The 22,632-nt window shown below is 35.9% G+C and overlaps 1 protein-coding gene across 5 annotated transcripts in view; it reads left to right on the top strand.

The window, feature by feature from the left end:
- Positions 1-22,632, top strand: part of ACSL6 (acyl-CoA synthetase long chain family member 6) — a 1,926,773-nt gene that overhangs the window by 1,349,498 nt on the left and 554,643 nt on the right. For all 5 annotated transcript variants that reach the window (XM_044069184.1, XM_044069185.1, XM_044069183.1 and 2 more), the window contains 2 exons: positions 12,808-12,903; positions 19,946-20,018. In XM_044069184.1, coding sequence (XP_043925119.1) covers positions 12,808-12,903; positions 19,946-20,018 — 169 coding nt within the window. The remainder of the gene's footprint in view (positions 1-12,807; positions 12,904-19,945; positions 20,019-22,632) is intronic.

Here is a 22,632-nt window from a genome sequence, read left to right as displayed (position 1 = left end):
ATTAAATCATACTTTAGGTTTCAGGATGACATTAGCATTATTTGGCATGGAACACTAGACATATTGGAAGAATTCCTGTTATATATAGGTCAAACTACAACATTTTTTAAGTTCACATGGAATATTAGTAATGACTATATGGAATATTTAGATATTAAACTTATTAAAGACTACAAAGAAAATAGATACATAGCTCATATATATAGGAAAGAGACATATTCCAATAGTTTATAACATTACAGCAGCTCACATCCTGAACACCAAAAAAAGTCCGTCGTAAAAGGACAGTTAGTTAGAGCTGCACGCATGATTACTAAAGAGCCACTCTTTTTAGAAGAATGTTCTAATTTAAGATCCATGTTCTTTGCTAGATCGTACCCTAGCATTTTTTAAATTACATTGTAGAAGAATTAATAAAAGAAAGAGAAGTTGTTTTAAACCTATTTTAGATAAAAAAAAACTTTAATATGCAAATTAGAAATTGCAGTATAGAAGGAGGAAAAGAAAATAGTGTTGCATCTCAAATAATTGAGAGTACAAACCAAGATAAGAATAATAAATTCTCAGAGGCATTGGTAATTACATATAGTAAAGAAGCTAATATTTTAAGATGGATCTTTGAGAAAAATTGGAGCGTACTAAATCAGGATGAAGAGCTGAGGAACATAATAGGAGATAAGCCACTTATAGTGCATAGAAAAGGGAGAAATTTGAAAGATTTGTTAAAATACAATGATTTGCATAGGAATGTTAAAATGCTAGGTATGAAAAAATGTGGGTTTTGTAGATGGTGCCACAAAATAGAAGTTGGCACTGAGTTTTTAGTAAGAAATAGAACATATCAAATACAAGGCAAATATAACTGTGAATCAAAACCTGTAGTTTATTTAAGCAAGTGCAAATCATGCTTAGCCTATTACATAGGGAAAACCGAAAGAAAATTGTCTCAGCGTATATATGAACATGAATATGCAATAAAAAAACTGAATATGAATAATGCTTTAGCAAAACACATTAATAGCTATCCAGACCATTCATTTGCTTATACTATTATAGACCAAGTTATAATTGATGACAAAACAGCATGGAATGTACTTTTAGAAATTAAAGAATTAGAATGGCAAGTAAGGTTGCAAGCAGACACATGGCCAGGTATTAATGAGCGTAGCTCTATAGCACCTTTACTCAAACTAAAAGCGTTAAAAAGAAACAAAATTTGTCACCATTAAAGATAGGTTAAAAGAAATATAGAAGCTGCTAAAGTTGATTATCATAATAAACTGTTGTATTAATAGGAGAGGTGGAGAGATAAAATGTAGTATAGGATATATATATATATATATATATATATATATATATATATATATATATATGCAAATGGTTTTTAGAACTTCAGAAAATACATTTTTATAGTGAATTGACATTTGATTATAGTGTATTTAATGGTTAAGTTAATTAATTTATATAAATGAATAGATGTATATAAATTTTATAATTGCATTTCGAGTATTCTATGTAAGTATATATACATTTTTATAGTAGGTAGGCTGCTGAGGGCAATAAGGACACAATACTTTTTATTCATTTTGTAAGTGTTTATGTTAGTGAATGTAGTGTTTGTAATATGTATTGTTTGATTTGGAAAGCAATTAATTAAGAAAAAGGAAATGACATCATGATGACACCATTACTTGAAAGTTTAAAATGAACAGAATGTGTTGGATCTTTGTCTGATGAAGTATAATATTCTATTATATGAAAGCACTCACAACATGTATTTTGTTACTTGTGGAATAAACACATTTATTTTAGTTGGTCGTTCATTCCTGGTTCACTTTTCGACACAGTGCTTCAGTGTTTTTTAGTTTGTCTTTCTATTTTTCATTGCTCTCTTCACTAATCTCTTATTACACTCCCACTCGATTTTTAAGGAGCTCAGATCAACATCTTCTACAAATTTACAAAACGTATATAGCTACTCTCCATCCATTTTCTGGAATAGGCTTCCCTTGACTCTAAGAAGCCTATCCCAGACTCATACTTTCAAAATCTCTCTTAAACACTACCTTACCCATCTCACTACTTGCCCCTGTAATCTCCCCACTCTAACCTAGTACACATCTTGTTCTCTTCATATCTCTCTTATCATCCCTTCACTCAGCTTACAATTCATCTTTTCCTCCCTCCCTACTTCCTATCTAGCCTCCTCTTCCCCTTACTTCTTCCTGCCACCATTTACCTTTTACCTTTGACCTGCTCTTTTCTACCTAACTCTTGAATGTATGAATTTTTTTTAATTCTCTCTTCTGTCTTTCGTCCCACACTTATTTAGTGCTAATTTCTGATTTATATATTTGTATTAACAGTTAGATTTATGATAGTTTGAATATTTACAACAGTTTGACTCATATAGTCTTTAAATTGCCTGTCTATTGTATTGTATATAACATATTACTGTGTGGAGATTTTCTCCCCGGGCCTCCATTGAAAATGGGCATGTATCCAGTCGGACTATCCCGGTCAACAAATGTAAAATAAATAAATAAATAATAAATATAGTTTATCTGTGCTTTATGGACCTGGAGCAAGCATATGACTGGATGTGTGCATCAAAGGCTGCATCTTATTCTCACCATTAAGACAAATATATTTATGGAAGACATATGACTGTTAAGAATGTATTTTGCATCCTTTTCTGTTAATTATTTTCATGGGAGGATATCAAGGTGCAGATGAGGTTTGTAAAGCATCTGATTTGGGGACACAACGGTTACAGATTATCTATCTATAATTGATGTTATCTTTGCTTCCTCAAAAGACTATCATCTCCAGTATACTATGAAGTAGAACTGATGAGTTTGAAGTGGTTGAGATGAAAAATAGCACCTCCAAATTTAAAGGCATGGTTCTTTGCACAAAAAGGAGTGACTTGTTCTCTGGAGGTGAGTGGAAGGTTGTTACATACATCATGTTGTTGCATACATCATCCCTTAAATAGGACATATTTCCCATTCTAGTTAGTTGTCACACATCATGCAGTTTGGTCAAGAGAGATAGAGACATTTAGGAGAGACTGATTAGACTGATAATACAATCGAGCTGAGTCATAAGATGAAGTCCATAGTTTGCCAGTGAGTCTGTACCTCCCATCCTTGCCCTGGGGTCACAAGATGTAGGTACTAATTGATAGGAAGATAGCTGTGATACAAATACTTGAAATGAGGGTTCTTTATGGGTTCCAAAGAACACATCCCATGAAAGTTTGAGGTGCTTGTAAGTCTAGAAAATCTTGGAGTAATCATTGCTCCACCCAGTTCAGAGGAATGAGATGACATCACTTGGGCTTGTCATGATGGTGTCTACTATGCATTTACTTTGAGGGGGTGCAAGACGTGGCCGACTGGGAAGATGTCCTACAGCAGCTTCTGCACTCCCTGCAGAGATATCTTGCAGTTTTCCAAAAAGAAAAAAATACCAGGGGATCCCATAGAGTGAGGTGAAGATGGAAGTTACAGAAATGTGGTCTTATTTGTTCACATTGCTGCCACTATGACCCTCAGCAGAACAAGCAGCTTAGAAAATGTATGCATGGATGGATGGATGGATGGATGGATGGATGTGTATTCTTTCTTGGATTATCCTTAATGCATATTTAAGAAAACAGAAGCACATGGAATGTCAACTAGTTGCTTTTGAAAATATTTGTAAATTGATCTTGCCAAACTCTTCTTTGGGTGAATGGTATTGAATGATCAGCTAGTGTTTCCTTGTTGAATTTCTAAAACAAAACTAAATGTATAATCTTCAGATACCTGCATGTACTGAACAAGCACTTAAAATTCTTAGCATACTTCATGACTGGAGGTTAACAAATGTGGTAAACACCCATCAAAGTAACACAGGTGATCATGGGTACAACCTGTACATTTCAGAGACTGGTGAAGTGGTGACAACCATGTATTCATTCCATAAACTGCTGTGATATTTAGAGTCATTTTAGGAGAACGTGAAGTCTTGTTTCCCAGTACTGGGGACTGAAGTGTTACCAGCTTCACAGTCCTAAACTCACTTAAATTATTTGGCTTAATTGCATGCAGTAAAACAAAACACAAAACAAGTACTTGGATAGACTTCAGAAAATAATGAGCAGTTTTACATTGTATGCTCTCTCCTTTCATATCCTTACACAAAAAGCAGTGAATACATCTTCAGTGAGTAATTTTGAGATCAAGGGGCGATCCTTGATATATCTAGTTTACATATTTTGTCAGTTAATTTTGTTAGGCACATAGCTGAAAACAGCAGTTGTTGAGTGCCCACTTCATTCAAGTAAAATCATGCCCACATGTTAACCCTTAGTTATAAACACTGTTACCCATTGGGAATTTTAGGAGGTACACCTAATCTGAAATTTAAGAATTTGCGACTCCTATATCAGGTAAAAGTGTACCATTCTAGTAGACAGCACTAATGTGACTAAGCTGATAGGTGATATAAATCAGCAGAAATATTGCTATCTGCAGTCAGTGGATGGGTGGTATCTTTCTCAGTATTTGTTCAATGTGTCATTTTGAGCATTTTTTCATATCTGCTTCTTATACCCTTCATTCATAATCTTTCATCAGTAAAATATAATCACATATGAAACAGATACTAGAAGTAGTCACACTTCTTTTTCCATGCTTTCAGTTTGGCTGCTTGATATGTTCAGTCATCCCTAACTAATGACATCTGCAATGCCAGACAAACTAGTTCTGGTTTCTTCCATGTAGGTTTTTGTTTTTGTCCCAGTAGCTACCATTTTCTGTTTATCAAGCAGCAATACCACTTGATCTGAGGTTTCAATTACTGTTCTGTAAGCCCTGAAGCTAAGGCATTCCTATTTTTAAAATCATCCTTAGTTAGGTGATATCAGTCATAAGTTGTTAATTCTGTTATTTCTTGACTCCAAAGCCCTGCTAGCCTTCTGTTGCCTATTTGTGGACTAGAAGATGTTGGTTTGGACTAACACTGGTCACTGTGACAGTCATTTCCTTATTATCATTTCACCTCTCTGCTGGAGTTGCATACATCATCCCTTAAATAGGACATATTTTCCCATTCTAAAATGGTCTTCCTACACTACATTGTACTGCACTAGGAACCACCCTGCTGAGAAAATCAGGGCACAATGCTACCTTTTTGAGTCAAGACAAGTTTTAACCCTGTGATGAATGGTTAGAACTGAAACTGAGGTATCAGGCCCTTTAGTCACCGTCTGGACTGAATGTCTTATAGCTGTAAGTGGTTTCCCTACACTGACCTGGCACTTTACACACAGCATATATTAGATGATAACATACAACATATATTAGATGAATACTTGGCAACATTACTGTTACTGGGTTACAAAAGTTTAACTTTTTTGGGTAGTATAATTTAGCTCATTGTGGGCCATATAAAATCTAAAAAAGACAGGTGTCCTGTCTGGGCTGGAATGATTTTCAAAAATAGGAGAGTCTGACTGGAAATTAAGCTGAACCTTCTACCTAAAAATTTCCAAAATTAAATCACACTTTTGCAACAATTAGGTTATGTTTGCATTGGGGCATGGGTAACACAACATCTCCTTCTGCATATAGACTCCAGCCCCAGTGTGGTATTGCTGTATTGCTGCATTCTTTCAGACATTTCCTGTAATACAATTGCTTGAATGAAGTCAGGTGACTGCATTACTCGTAATTCACAAACTGCTTCTTGAATACATGCATTCAGTGACTTGTGCACTGTCAAACTCTAAGTCAGGAGAGTTTATGCAGCAAACTGTCCTGTTTTTTCCCACCTGTCCTGAAACTTCACATATAGTCCACAGAAAGAAGCTATGATTTGTGCTATTATTCAATACCAACTGGCTGGGCTGTTCTTTTTTAGGGGCAGTGGCATTAAATGACAGGCTGCATGATGTCTGACAATGCACATTTATGCAGCATATCAATGTAATGCTAGAAGTCACTTTGTCTTTTTCTCCTCTGGAAATGTTAACATTGGGGGTATATTAAATAAGTTGGGCTATGTAGGTAAACAGTCTTCGTCTTGGTGTGCCACGACCTTGCCAGACAGACAGGCAAGAGGGAAAATGCTACAACCCTTGCCAGTCTGCCGATGACCTTAGGGTGTATGAGAGAAGCAAAGATAGGGAAACAAACTCAGAAGCACTGTGTGTTGTAGCATTTTATGTAACGGGGAGGAGACTAGTGGTAAATCGTGCTAAAAACAGTTGCCATGGTAATTGAGGATTTTGAGGACCTGTGTTCAGCTGGTGCTCCTAAAAATGGTAAAAAAAAGTAGTATCCTGGTTAATAGATCTTTTTGAACCTGTAATATTAATAAAAAAGGAGCAGAACATTTAATTCATGTTTTGGGGGGGGTCTATATTATCTTATAGAAAAGGCATTACAGTGAATGCCACTTCATCGACCCCTAAAGAACGAACTGCCAGTTCCCCGAATGGCCAATTCTTCAATTTTTTTCCTAGCAAAAAAAAATCACTGATCCGGCCAGAAATGAAGCATCACTGCAAGCATATAAAAGTGGGGGGCTTTGCCCCCCCACACCCCCCTAACTAAATATACCAACTCTGAGATGGCACTACAGTGGGGTAAAGGGGCAAATTCACTCTCTGATAGCCAAGTGACTTTTTCCCTAGGAAAAAAATCACTGAATCGGGCATTCATGGAACTGGCGGTCCGTTCTTTAAGGGTCGATGAAGAGGCATTCATCATAATGCCTCTTCAATAAGATAATATAAACCTGTTTTGGGCTATGCGATCCTCTTGCTGTTAAAGATGCTGCCTATATAGCTGCTCTTTAAGGCATATAGTTTAATACTTATTGCTGAAAGTCTTTTTTCTTTTCATGTTTCCAGAAGTCCTGGAATACATTGTTTTCATCCAAACACAAGTTTATCTACTCATGAGGCTGTTATATACATGCAAATTATACTGTATGTCCTTTAAGTGCATTGTACACCATAACTATTCTAGTATAAATGAATCTCTCCATGGCAACTAAATTTCTTTAATAATGCAAATTACAAATTGTTTCTTATCCTGAAGAATGCACTGTGACATATTGTATGAATCATCTGTCCATCTTCAAAACCACTCAAATGCAGAAGAGTAGCAAGGGTGGGATGAAGGGGGCAGCAACTCTTGATGTAAGGTGCTAGGGAGCATGATTGGCAGATGCTGATTGGTGTGGTTTAATTTGCTTGGTTACAGAGCAAGACATACTTGAATTCTGTTTACAAGAGGTGGCTTTATAACATTATGTTCATTCTGAAGAATTTTTGTGTACAGTGAAGAGGAAAACAATAAGTAATATGTTTATACCACATCTTGTCTGGTGCGGATTTTGGTTTTATTTTCTTGTCTGGTGTAGATTTCGGTTTTATCGTCTCTGGTGTGGATTTTGGTTTTATTATTCTTGTGATGACCCACTGAACTATTCACTAGCATTTTAATTTTCCTATTTGTTATTTTTAGTTAGAACTAGTATCTTTCAAATGATGTAGTTTAATAATGAACTAACAGTTTCTTACACAGAATATTTTTTTTCATTTTCTCATTCATTTATTTTTGTTCTTATCAGTGACTATTGTTTCAGAAACCCTGTTGAATGCCAGAGGGTTCTTTTTGTTATAGGTGAAAATATTAACATTACAGTCCTCTAAATATGGTCCTGTAATCAGGATAAAGAAAACTGTAGCTGTAAAGTAGATATGTGTTGATATGCTGAGGACTCAGGCTGAGAGCAAAGAAGTACCGAAACTGCAAGTGCAAAGGTAACGGAACGTATAACAAGTCTACAGCTACTGTACCTCAGAATATTCTTCCTACGCAGCAATCTTGGAGTTAGACAAGTTAATATCTTCTCTATTAGGAGGTAAAGAGAAATCCCCCCTCCAAAAAATATGTTTTATCTTTTTTGATAATAAGGTCATAATTCTCTGCTTTTGTTGTCTTACTGAATTTTTGTTATGTTCACATTACTGTTGAATACTTCAGCTTGCTGTTTAGATGTCTCTAATGTCACATCAAAATATAGTAACTATTGAAGCAAAATAACACTCTGCGATGGTTTTCCTTCTTACCTCTGCAACTATACAGCTTTGATGTGATTATTAGTCTCTGTAAAATGTCATTTGTTAGCAAGGATTTTAACCTTGCCTGGTATATGTCATGCCCATATGCTTCCGGCATTGCTCTGTTTAATTTTCTACAATGAGTTTGTGTGTTTTACCAAGAAAACCTAAATGATTAGCATCAGTTTAACATCAGATTCTTTATATGTTTGGGCTGACATGGTATCATACATGTCGAGTACCTTTTCATTTGTCACATGTACAATCACAGCCTTAAGTTTAGTAAACGTATAATAATAGCCTTACGTTTAGTAAACCTAAGTACATTTTTAAGTCAAATGATTAGAACATTCTATTGTTTTATGCCATGTTGAACTAACTGCAGGCTATTCATTGCCAAGATGAAATGATAGCAGGGAGTGCTACTACACTGACATTTCAATAGTACAGTATAATCTTGTAATTTAGTAACATATTTTAGACAGCAACATTCTCTGTGGCTTTATAGAGGTTAACTCTGAGTTCACTTTGCTGTGCTTGAGTGAGAAATTGCTACAGTAATCTAATAGGCTGTGTATTCCACACGATGACATTCGGAAATAGCTGCACTGCTTTACGCATGACTTTCTGTCAAAGCGGACTGCTTTGGTTTACCATCTTTCAACTAAGTATGTCAAAAATTCCAAGTAAAAATCAACCTTTTATTAACTTCTCCAGTTTCACACAAGGCCATGTTCCTGATTCAACTTTACAAGATTTTACAACTTTTCTAGACAGGGTCAAGGACCACTGTACCAAGGCCTTGGCTTCATCTATGACTTTTTTGGAAATTGATGGATTCTAGAAGTTGCTACTTGTTCCTCTGTACACACTTTTACAAAGATCTGTAAGATTGATTCCTTCTCTAGGTCCTGACCATTCTCTGGGGGTTTCTGGACTCTTTTCCTTCCACCTCCCAAATGTAGTTAATCTACCCTTAATAGCTAAGGTTACTGCAGCAGTGATCATTATGATGAACATTGAACAGTTCTGTAAGTTAAACTTAACATAACACTAGATGCTTTAATGATCACTGCTGGAGTAGATACTCCCTCCCACCATCCCTCTTGTTTTCTGGTGTTTTTTATGCCAGGGTGTGGACATTTATTTTTTGTTGTTCGTAGCATTGTCCTTTCAGGGCTCAGCCACCGCAGCAGTAATCAATATGATGAACATAATCCATTCTAGGAACACACTATAAAAAAGAAAAAATGTGAATGCTCCCATCCAGTTTGCATCCAGGATTTGTGAAGCTGAACCTGGATTAAGTTTTACTAATCCTTCCTGAAACCCAGTGCAGGTTAAGCATATAACAAGTTAAGGTTTATTTAAAAAAATAAATAAATAACTTGGTGGATCCCTGTGGTTGCTCACAGTAACTAAACCTGATTAGTGGAAATTCATCCCTGAGATGAGACTCTTGGCTTAAAGGGAAGGGGTTTAAGCTGCCTACCTATGAATTCTGAACATTAAACCTGTTTAAGTGCAGGTAAACTATAGTGGGGATCCTGCATTGTGTGGACAGTGTGGTAGGTAAGATGCTTGGATTGTCTTGCTACATTAAGGTGATGCATGACTTTTGTGTACAGCACCCACCTGCCTACTACACAAAGACAGCAATTATCAGTGAAGTGAGGCCTTTATGTTTTGCACTGATCCTGTTTTACTCCCACAATATTTAAATACAAGTAAAGTATAAACTTTTTCTGCTAATTTAGCATAGTCCTTTAGCTGTACTAAAACGAGTGCAACAGAGGAGTTTGAGGGGTTTTATTCAGTGAAACAGAGGACTAGATGCTTGTCAACCAGGGGAATTTGTATAGAGGATAATCAGTGCAAGGGAGTATGGGAATATAACCACAAGGTAGGTGGAATGGGGTTAGGGAGTATGGGAATATAACCACAAGGTAGGTGGAATGGGGTTATCTTTTAGACCAGAATAATTGTTTGGGATATGACAACAAGAAGAGAGATGAAGACAGTCATTTGTTAAAATAAGAGTGCTGTAAGCATGACAACATAAAGGTGGCCAGATGTTTAATATTTGTTAAAGCAAAATTCCCAGTCGTTTCAAAAGTTCTTGGAAAAGCGGAAATAGTGTTATTGATTGAAACAGATCTGCAGGAGACATCACAACATGGATAGACAGAGGGTTCTAATGTTGACTGTCAGTGGAAAAATGCAAGAAGAAATGTAATAGGTAGTATACGTGCTTCCATTCTTGTTTTTCTTTTTAAAGAAGATCTCTTCAAAAAAATCCTCCATAGCTATAACATTCTCCCTATTAATTACTCTGCAGGAAGTTCTGCTTCCTTGTTGATGTCCTGACATTATGTTGGGTTCAGCAGAGTCCATTACCTAGTCAGTGGGAGGGAGAAGAGTGTACAGAGACAGGATTTTCAGATTAGGGCAGTTTTACTTGTATTTTTGTCTAATTTTAAGTTTTAGTTGCCCTTTGTTGGTTAATCTGATCTTCAAACCCTCATGCAGTCTGCATACCTTTTTTGTGGAAAGAAATGTAAAGGCGCCTTCTGTTTCACTATCACACAAACACATCACATGCAACACAAAGTCCTTAACTCTTAATTGTCTCTGATTTTGCCTAATGCCACTAAAAATTATTTTTCATCTGTCCATGGTTTTTGCAGCTCAACCCTCATTTTACCTTATATGTTTACCTTGTCCATCCCTCAAAACTTTCAATTTTCTTGTAAATCACTGAGGTTCATAGTCAGACACTCATGCTAGGTATTAAAGTTTTAGAGTTTATAATTAATTTTGTCCAGAAAATGGATGCTGATGCAAATCCTGTTTCATTAATAAATGGACATACTGCAATCAGCCGGTGAGCAGCATTAGCTTAATATTAACTTAAAAAAAAAAAAACAGAGACACCCAACCTAAAAGTGCTGGAAGTCCTGGAAAGATGCAACTTGACATCATCAAAGTGACAAGCACGATGATGATGTTGCAATTGCAGGAAATACTGCCCTCATAAGTCAGTGGAGAGCCACAGTTTGTGAGCAGGAAATAACAGTAAAATGAAACAACAAGATATTGCAGAGCAGGAAGACATCCTGCTGTACCAGAAGAAAGCGGAAGAGGAAGACTGCAGGTAAGTGCAAAAACAGTTGCATATGATCTTTAAGAAAACTGCATACATACACAAAAAATGCACAAAAATCCATCAAAGATAACATTGCCAACCTAAATCATACATGCAAAAATGGAATTCATTCTAAATAAAAAAAATTATAAACAGCAAAATAAAAGACAGGAACATAAAATAAGACAGGAAAATTAATAATAAATAATAAACAGCAAAATAAAAGAAAGAAAAATAAAATAATAAGCAAACCATAACTAACCAGTTAGAAAAAGCAAAATCGAACTGAATCTAAAAATTGCAGTAAATAACTGAAAATTTAACTAAAATATAGTACTAACTTAACTTGGCCATCACTAAACCATCACAATACTACAAATAGTTATGTGGCACAGTAAAATATAGTTAAAAATGAGACTACTACAGAAGTCTGAGTCCAAGGTGCTCAAAGAACAGTGTCTTACAGCCAGGGACCTGGGTGCCCTGTAGATGGCATTCACTGACACCTCTTCTCAAATGTGACTGCATGTCTGCAAGGGGTTCCCTATTATATCAGTGAACATTTATAATAGTGAACGCTGTTTGATCGACCATTTTAAATCGAAACCATGAAATCTTGAACATGCGAAACAGTGATTTTTTTTTTCCCAGGGAAAAAAAATCACTGGGCTGTTTTCGGGACTTTACCATTTCCTCCACTGTGGTGCGATCTCAGAGTTGCTATATTTAAGTAGGGGGGTGTACTTTATTTTGTGTTTGTTTTTTTTTTTTGTTTTGTTTGTTTTTTTTACGGCGCAGCGATCTTTTTCCCTGGGAAAAAAATCACTGTTCCACGTGTTTGGCATTTTGCCGCTTCAATTTTTAAGGGTCGATTATACAGTATTCGCTATTTTAAGCATTCACTGTTATAATATAGACACCCCGCAAGGTATGGCAGCTAATGTGAAGAGAAAGTGGAGCTACGACATCTTGCCTGAACATGTGATCAAGTTCAAGCAAGGCAAGATCAGCTGTTGTGTGGAAGGATGGGAAGGGTTGGGAGTGTGGTTTAGAGTTTTTGGCAGCAATTGCCAGTACATTTACCTTTATGTTAAACTTAAAGTACTTTATAATAATGCTCTGTTTACAAAATATCATTTTTATGCATTACACAATGCATTCAAAATATTTTGTTATAACATTTAGGCCTGGGTTGGGGTAGAAAAGTGTCAGTGGACCCGCCCACCTACCTGGCTATCAGAATAAATAAAGTGTCAATATGGTCCTTGATTCACATCATTCTGATTATCTTTCTTTTAGCATTACTTTGTTGTCAGCAAACTGTTTATGCTGTGTAGATTAGAGCTGATTATAAAAAAATAAGAAACATCATTAATATCATAGCTGTCTATTACCAAATTGCACTTGTTTGTCCATCTCAGGCTCTCATGTACCCACAAAGTCCTGTTCCCTAGAGATTTCTTATGTTTTACTTTACAGATTTAGGGTTTTCTGCTACTGACATCTGTTCCTGTTTTTTTTTTTTTTTTTTTTTAATTAGGCGAGCCTTGGCGGGAAGCTCAGAATGATCGTCACAGGAGCAGCTCCAGCCTCTCCATCTGTGCTAAGCTTTCTAAGAGCAGTGCTAGGATGCCAGGTAAGAGGAATACTTCCAGAACTGTTTCCAAACTGCTACGCATCACTCATACTGGAAACGTAGACAATATTTTTTTTCTCTAGATTTGGAAATCAGTTGTATTTTCTTATTTAAAGGAATCAATAAATCATTTTGAAGCATAGAACTCTGCAAATAAACAGTGTTCCACTGGGTAGTATTCCAAAAAAATTAAAGTGAAATAAAATAAAAAAAAGTGGAATCATGAAATTCTGTCTCAGAGCAATAGCAACCCAGCAGAACAGCTTAAGTGCAATGTAGAAATGCAGTATGTATAAATGTAGTTCAGACAAAACAGTATAATAGCTATGCAGATTCAAAGTATCTGACAGTTAATAACAAGTAAATATAATGATGATGTTATATAACAGCATGATGAATTGAAAAGACAAAGAAAAATAACATTATGAGAAATAAGACATTTATAAGCTAGCAGATATCCACTAAACAACTTAATTCACTGTTTTCCTTGCACTCTAAGTAGCTGAAAACAAATAAAATTTTGACAAAGGTATTGATGGAAGCAGTAAACTAGATTAGGCTAAAATAATACACGGTGTTCTCTGTCACTGTATAACCTGTGACATAAAGCACAGTATTTTGCAGAAATTTCCATAATGAATACACAAGCATGCACCTGTCAAGAAGAAGTACTTGCATTACCTGCAGCAAATAATTTACAGGAATGGATTTGTATTATATATTGCATTCATTAAAGAAATATAAAAATATTATTTTAAACAATTCTCTTTTAACGTAATAATAATTCATGTTAAGATGTTTCCTTTTCTATCTTAAAATTACTTAGGCATAGTTAAAATCCGGCTTTAAACCTTTAGAACTTGGATGGCCCTGACATAATGCTGCATCTTCAGACTGAATTTTTATAATCCCAAAAGACAACACCAGCAGCTAATAAATTAATATTTTACTGAAAGTGAAGGGCACTTCATCTGGTTTCAGCTATAAAGACATCATCATGAGTGCCAAGAGTGAAATGGTGAGGCTACCCCTCACTGTCACTACAACATTGATTTAGTGCTATTTGCTCATCTCTCTTTTAGTTGCAAAATCCTTCTCTTGGCCATATGAAATTCGATATATATATATATATATATATATATATATATATATATATATATATATATGTTTACTATGGCTTTAATGATCATAACAATGCCAATGCCCAATTGTTCAAATACCCGGACTTGCCTCACCCCTTCTGGGCTCATGTTAACACTTGTTCCTATGTCCACACAGGTCAGGAGATTCAACGTTTGAACAAGTGGGTATCAGCTTTCTCGTCTTGTGACCTTCTGGTCATGTGATTTAGTGATTCAACATTCTACTGACCACTAAAACCATAGTTAACCTATACACACACACACACACACACACACACACACACACACACACACACACACACACACACACACACACACATACAAACTTCTTTCTCCTGAATGCCTGCTGCCTAGTAAGGATCCGTCCATCCTTGAGCAGGTGGCCCATTAGTTTGCCTACAGGGTGAGAAACAGTCATAGGAGGCAGTCTTCTAAGTAGCTGTCAGTGTATTATTTTATATGCAGTCTAACCTCCATCTCTTTGTGGCAGCCAACAGGTTTGGCACACAATGCCAGTCCCTGTATGTGCACTGTCCTATGCATGACCCATTTCATTTACAGTCAGTGCTGCGTGGATGCACCATCATTATTACTCTAAAGTTGGTGGCATATCAGGCTGTCAACCTACCTGTGCCCCCAAGACAGATGAGCTTGCACTGGCTACTGACTGTTATCCTGCCCTGGCCATCTCCATTAATTGAACTCGGGTCATTTGTGCCATACTCAGGGCATCATCACTCTACATCACCAGATTAGTACTACTTGAAATATCCCAGAGCATTACCGGTTTCACTGCCTTAATAAAACATTGCTTACCACAGAGAAATGGTCTGTTTACCCCACCAGAGAAGGACAACTTAACATGCTGTTATTAAGACTCTGATGGCACATTCCAGGAAAATAGCAGTTAGACGTTAATATCGCTTCCACTTCTGGACTACTGTGGTTTTTTTTTGGGGGGGGGGTTGTTTGGTTTTTTTGTTTATTTTTGAATGTATATTGCCCAGTCGGCAACTCTTAAAGACAAACACTTTTTTTAGTAATTCATTATCATTACAAAACAAGCACCATCAATTCACGGTTCATATGTCTGTTGAAAATGAATGAATGTGTGCTTGCAAAAAAAAAAAATTGCAACCAACACATTGACTCATTTCACTGTAAAAGGATATCTGCATGAAAAAGTTTTACTGTACAATGGACTTGGTTGAAAAATGTAGCCAACATCTGCTTTAAAACAAGTACTGTGTCTATTTGTCTAAACATGGGCTAAACTCTTGGCTAGGCTTATAAGAGCCTCAGGGCCAATAGCCTAGTAACCTCCTATGATCCTATAAATGTGATATTAGCATGTAAAGCAGACTTTACCCATGGCCAGTCAAATCTACTAGTTTGTCTTTGTAAGTAAACTTCATGGTTATTGGTAACACCAGCTTCACCTCCAATTGTTGATATTTATCTCTGCTGGAAGGAACTGTGTGTCTTATTATAGGTCTGATACCTTCTAGGACAAGTAAGGAATGGCTGGGTTAACTTCTGAGGCCCAGTTAAATCCTGTGGGCCTTGTTTACAGAGTCAAATGCATGCATCAGCAATAATCCCTGCATAACTCCTGAGCCTGACAGATATACTGTTTTTAAGTTTTTTACATTGCATTGCATTGTATTACACCCAAACTTGTCAAGTACTGAACATGCAGAGTATCATATCTCATAATACTAAAGCATCCTGATTCAAAGCAGGCCTTCCAATTAGTGAATGCAGGAATGAAGATGTCAGTAAAGGATGTACAGCAAGAAGCTGTGTGCCTGGATGCAGGTTGCATAAAAAAGAGACACTTTTAGATGGATTGCAAGAGAAACAGTAAATAATGAAAAAGGATGGGAAAGGGAAGAAAGCATTCATGAGGAAGGACAACAAGAGATTGGGGAGAGGATGAACTAGGTGATAAAGAAACCGTAAAAGTTGAAAAATATATGGAAGGGAAACATCAGGAGAGAGAATGCATGCAGGAAGAGAGGTCAGGAGGGGACTGAAAACTAATATTTTTTTGAGATTCTAGAAAGTGAAAAATCTGATTCTGAGGATCAAGGATTATTTGTACATAAACCCAGAAATAAATATTAATTTCAGGAAAAAGTAAAAATAAGAACACAGAAATTAAAAACAAAGTTTCCCCTAAACTTAAAAAGAAGGAAAAGCAACAGCTTTAGAGTACTTTCAATAAATGTGAACAGTATTAATGCTGTAAGAAGTATAGGGATACAGGAATGGTGAGCTAAATGTGATGTGGAAATTATTCTGTTAGGGGATGTAAGACGAGACTCATGGCAAATGAAGAAAAACTGGAAACAGAAAAATTATGGAATGGAAATATGATATGGAATTTAGGAAATGAACAGAGGAGTGACTGTGTTGTGTAAAAAAACAGTGAAAATACCAGAAGCGACATTGGTAAGGATGGGAAGTTTAACTATTGTGGATGCAAGGTAGAGAGAACATGCTTATAGAATTACAGCATTATATGTGCATATATAATTAGCAAGGAAAGAAAGAATCCATTTTATAAAATATTAGACTGTGGTGATTAACATGAAAATTATAATTGCAGGGAACTTTAATCATGATTTAAGGGAGAATTTAAAAAGAAAGGGGAAGACTTAAAAAATGCAGGAAGTAACAAAATCTGGTAAATTAATTTTATGGGACAAAAGTCAATGGACTTACAGAAAGGAGGCCACTTGGATCTGAAAGCAATTATTTTATATTATCAGAAGGTTTAGGGGTAGCAGATGGTAATATAGTTGTGGCAGGTTTTTCAGACCATTTAGCATTATGGATGGAGGTGATGGAAGAAAGGGAGCATATGACAATAAGAATGGGAATAAAAAGAATAAATTACAGATTATGGGATGAAATTGGAGTCTGGGGAGAAATGCAGTTATGGAAGGATCATATAATAATGAAGGACTTCTATAAAAACTGGTCTGAATGGTAGACAGGATTTAAAAATAAGTAGAAAAAGTGTTGTTTTTTTCAGTGGCAGGTTTATGTAAAAAAAGGAGAGAAAAACTGAATGAAATGTTGTTTAATGGAAAATGGAGTTTGGCAGATATATTGTGAAAGATTAGATTATGGTTGCGGAAGAAGGAGTGGAGATAAATTACAGAAGAATAATAACGAAGATATAAGAAAAGACTGAAATGTGTATATATGTGCCTGCAAATATGTACATTTTGTAAATATGTAAATGCTTTTTTTTGTGTTGTGTACAATAAAGGACACCTCTTTGAATAGGTGCTGTGGTATCTTTTACAACCTCCTGAGTTGCCACCAACTCAAGTAGATGGGTCCTCAGTTTAACAGTTCATCCAAAGGATGGTACCTAAGACTGCAAAGCTCCCCTTATGCTGCACTGCATTGTCAGTAAATCAATATACCTGGTGTGGGAAAAATAGGAGAAACAGACAAATACAGGTTCTATGCAACAAAACTGGAAACAGGTGCACATCCCATTGCAGGTAACAATACACTCATGGCTGAGGGTCTGTATACTGAAAGGCACAATAATGTGGCAAGACCCTTGAAATGGGGATTTGGGGATTGTACAAACACTACAATGTATATACAAGTAGCTGAGAAGCATTAGAAACATGAACCACAAAGCATTATTGACAAAGATGGCCTTCGGATCACATGGATCACCCAGTACCAACAATTATGAAAATAGATGCATGAAAACCAGGTATAGTAGTCCAAGAAGAAAAAGATATAACTAACATTAATCATTGAAATTCTACATCTGTTGATTATATTATCTGAGACACAAAGTCATACAATACCAGGATATGCAAGCAGAGATGAGAGCAATGTAGAATAAAAATACCCAGACAGTTCCAACAGTAGTAGGAGCAACACAACTAATAAAAAACAGTTTACAATCCTACTTAAATATTTTATCAGTACATATAACCTGATATGAACCGCAGATGGCTGTAATTCTAGATACACTGAGGGTGCTGAGAAGATCACTCTTGGCTAATATCAGTGACTGATGCAATACTAATTTCATGAACTCTAATTGTACCCTAATGTATGCTTTCCCAACATGATTCTAAAAGCTCAAAACATATGAAGAAATTAAAAAAGAAGAATTCCTTTATAAGCAAATTACAGACAATAGATAGCAGCCTGTGTTATTGTAATATCCATGTAGGGCCCTTGTGAAGGCTTATTAGTGGCACCTGTGAATGCAGGATTGTATCTCTGAAACATTTCTACCAACAATGGCAACCTATTGCTGGTTGTTGTTACTACCTTGGACATAAACACATAGTAGTTTGATTCAGGTTGATGTCTCCAGGAGTTACCAACAACCTTCTCAGGAACAAATCAATACCAGCTGGAATTTTCTGGCAATTTGTTGTAGCAATATACTAAAACTATTATTTTATAAAATGTACAGTGATAATATAATGGATACATTTTGAATTTCTGAGAATCAGTTCACAGTACTTATAGGTTCATAGGTTTGTACTAGGCTATCTGCCCTAAGGCACCATCCACCGGTCAAGATTTCTCTTGAACAGAGCCAGCGAGGTGCTCTGCACATGGACACCGGATTTTATTATTCCACAACATAGGGGGGTCTCTGGGTGAATCCTCCTCCATCCTATTTATATCCTATTTATATAGGTTTTAGTCGCTTGCTTCTAGTGGCTCTGGTAGATCTGGATTTTTGAGGTGGGAGCATGCCTCTGAGCAGATGGTATCGACTGAAATAGAGCTGGAGTTTTCAGTCTCTGCAGCATATGACAGATTTTTTTTGGAGTATCCTTTTGGTGATGGTCTGATAAGTGAAGAGACAGGGGGACATGACCTCACTTGATCTGGGCAATGTAGAAGGTTTTTCTAACCACTTTAGCAATGTGGTGTGTCAAAAAAGCCACTGTCAACCCTGGGTCCCCAGGTAAGTAGATGCTTAGTAGTGTTCCTTTTTTCTATCTAAAATTTCAAATGATTAAAATATTACTTTTGGGGATACAGTTGAGGTTATAGCAGCGCTACATATTTGTGATGTTTGATATATATATATATATATATATATATATATATATATATATATAGGATCCCACAAGAAAATAGAAAATGCATGTGCTGGCTGTGAACTGAATGCTATGACATTCACAGTATGTATGCAATTATATTCAGTAATAATAATAATTAATAACTTTTGAAAAACAAGACATTACTTATGTTTCCAGTTCGTTTGTAAAATACCACCTTCTTCTTTTGAACATGGACAACCCCCAGAATATAACTCACCAAACTCCCATGCTTTAAGAGGTGCCCCCTGTATATGCACATGTACAAATGCAGCATCTATGACATTGCTGCATCTCAAAACATATTGTTTTATTTAATGTTTGGGGATAATCTGATAATTTAGTATAAGGCAATTCTTTTCAGACAGCACTTGCTTTAATGTTATATTTTATTTTATATTTTATTTCACAATACCTCCATTTTAAAGAGTATTGATATCTGAGTAGTCTGCCTTTTACACAACTCAGCTATTAGGTTCTTGGCAGACGTTATTGTACTGTATTATTAAAATAGTGTGAAAGTAAACTGATTTAATTTTTGTATTCATTTATTTTTTTCACAGTGCAAGATCTAATTCCTGAACAATAAACAAAATATTACTAATAAATATGTTATTTTGTTTTGTTTTGTTTTTTTTTTTCTTTCCTTCTTGGAAATGTTATATTACTCCATCTTGATTATGTCTGAAATATCACTTAATCTATTGTTAATTACAAATGTATTTAATATGTACATGCTGAAGAAAGGCACATACTGGCCTGATCACAATGTGATACTCCTTCCTTTCTTGGCAGGTATATGAGGGTTATGGCCAGACAGAGTGTACAGCAGGATGTACCTTCACAACTCCTGGCGACTGGACATCTGGTAGGAAATGTTGGAAGACAAAGCATGACAAATAAATATGAATAAATGTGTTAATAATTTCAGATAGAATAATTTTAAAACAAATTAAGCTGCTACACTTCACTATTCCATGCTGTATACTATAGAACTATAACATCAAAGTCATTGTAATCAGAGCATTGACCACATACCATAAGAAGCACCTACCTGTGAGAATACATGATATGTAACTACCTATGGAATATATGACATGTAACTGAGATTTTCTCCCCTATAAAATAGCCACCACACTGTTTAACATTAGTCTAATGCTCTTTTAAATCACTTCTCCACTGTATAATCCTTCACCTTCATTCAGCAACATTAACTTAACAGGCGCCAGCTGTTACTGACTGTTTGAAGCCCACCCAATGCCTGTACATCACCATTACCCTTCATGACTTCTCTTCTGATAGCCAAAGTCCATCTGGAGTCCAGCAGCATTCAGTACTACTGCTGGTGTGACTTTCATTTGATACCAAGATACATATCTTCATGACATTTAACATGAAAGAAATGTCTGTGCATTATTTTATTATTCACATGTTATATGATGACAATTAACAATGTTTCCTCATTTACATATATATAAAGGAGAATTCTTGAGCTGTGCCATCCATCCATCCATTCATACAACCATCCTGTTTCTAAATTGCATAGCTAGTTGTCAAGGGATATTGTATTACCAAACTAAGCAGTTAGCATCACACTTTATGTCCAATGTGTAGTATTATTTCAGCTCTCAGGCAAAGAAACAGTGTTTATCAAATTTAGCTTCAACAAGGAGAGAAAGGCAAGTTAGAAGTACTGAAGGAATGATTTTAGGCATAGTGTGAACAAAAGAAAAGTATTCCACAGTTAAGGTGTTTTTTCACAATGTATGGTGGGGTAGAAGAGTCAGGTGAGGCTTATGCAACTGAGCTTAATCACTGAGAAAAAGACTTTGGGTTTGTACTGATTTCCCTAAGTATGCTCAGCAATCACAATTATCTAAGTTTTATCACTTTTTCAAGACTGAAAAGTGTACCTCAAAAACCCACAAAAAAATTTGCATGGGTAAGCTCCCTGCATTCCCTAAATGTGGGCTTGGCCTCAACACCTCCCAGACAATATCTGCCAACTCCATTATCGAACTACTGTGGGAGAAGTAGAAAAAATACTAAAAATGCACTGACAGCTAAAACAATCCAACTAGCTGTGGCTAAACAAAACACGATCTAAAATCCCCAACAAAAAGCATCTTGGAAGAACATACCTCAATGAATTGCAGGTATGTTACTTGGAATTGCTTAATTTCATGTAAGAGGTGGAACATTGTTTCATCAAGAAAATATTCAGCAGTACCTTCCCATACAATCTGAATGTCATACAAATAACAGACATGATTATTTAGGTACTGCTTCTCATTTTTTTAAATTTACTTATCAGTATAGTAAAGATAAGACTGCGGTGGTGGTGCTGCAGTAGCGTTGTCGCCTCACAATAAGATGTTGTCGCGTTTGATTCTCAGCTAGAGCATCTTCTGTGTGGAGACATGTGTGAATGGGCATACCTTCTTTGAAGGTTGTGTGTCAGGGCTGGCAACTCGGCACGTAAAAATTTACTGCCAATCATTAGCGGACCGGAGTTCCGCTGTGGCGACCCCTAACCGGGAAAAGCCTAAAGATACAACAACAAGTATAGTAAAGATAAGATTATTCAGATGTCTTTCTTACAAAGGGCTATGATAATAATTGATTTACATCCAAAAAATATATACAGAAAGTACACTTTTTCTAGCTGTTATCTACAGTTTGATAGAAGTCACTCTAAGCTTCAAAAGAACAATTTAGTAAAAGGACAATGTATGTGGATGCCAAGAAAGCTATCAAATTATGAGGATTTTTTACTGGAAATCGATGGTGTTAAACATGTTTTTGCATAGAGGTCATCCTCTTTGTTTGTTGAACTAATTGCCGTAGAGGTTATACACAAGAGGGAAGAGTGTTTTTAAACCATTGTTAGGTCAACATTTCTAAATCCGAAAGATTTACCTGAGGGTTTCTGAAATAAGTCTATGATAACCCACAAATAGAGAAGAATTAAAGATTGAGTTTAAACAGTGAGTTTTTTGGGAAGTGACTTCATATTCTTATCAAGTCATTTCTGAATTGTGATCTGAAGTTTATAATAAAATTGATGGTCATTACACTGATTTTGAGTGGCAGCATCTTATTTTTATTTATTAAATTGTTTAATGGTTTGTGACTTTCTAGTTAATGGTAAGCTGGACATGGAGAAGTGGTCATTATCCTACTTAATGAGTCTAGAGGTACAATTTTGTTTTACAAATACAGAGACACCCCCCTCCTTTACAGCTTTTGTCTAGTAAAGTGGGTCTGAACATATACTAGGCATTGAAACCCTGCACTGATGGGGTGCACTCAATATTCTTGAACCAGGTCTCTGTGATTATGCATATATTGATGCATTCTAGAGTAAAGAATACCTATAGGGAGTGTAATTTTCTGTTTAGGCTTCTAGGGTTGAGAAGTAATACCTTCATGTTTTCTGAATTTTGTTTTGCTATGTTGGAAGCTTTTGTAGACTGACTTAG

This window comes from Protopterus annectens, chromosome 4.part0 (assembly GCF_019279795.1).
Source record: "Protopterus annectens isolate FY-2018-M chromosome 4.part0, PAN1.0, whole genome shotgun sequence".
NCBI lineage: Eukaryota > Metazoa > Chordata > Ceratodontiformes > Protopteridae > Protopterus > Protopterus annectens.
Note: the sequence above shows the minus strand (reverse complement) of the source record. Positions and strands in the feature narration are given on the sequence as shown.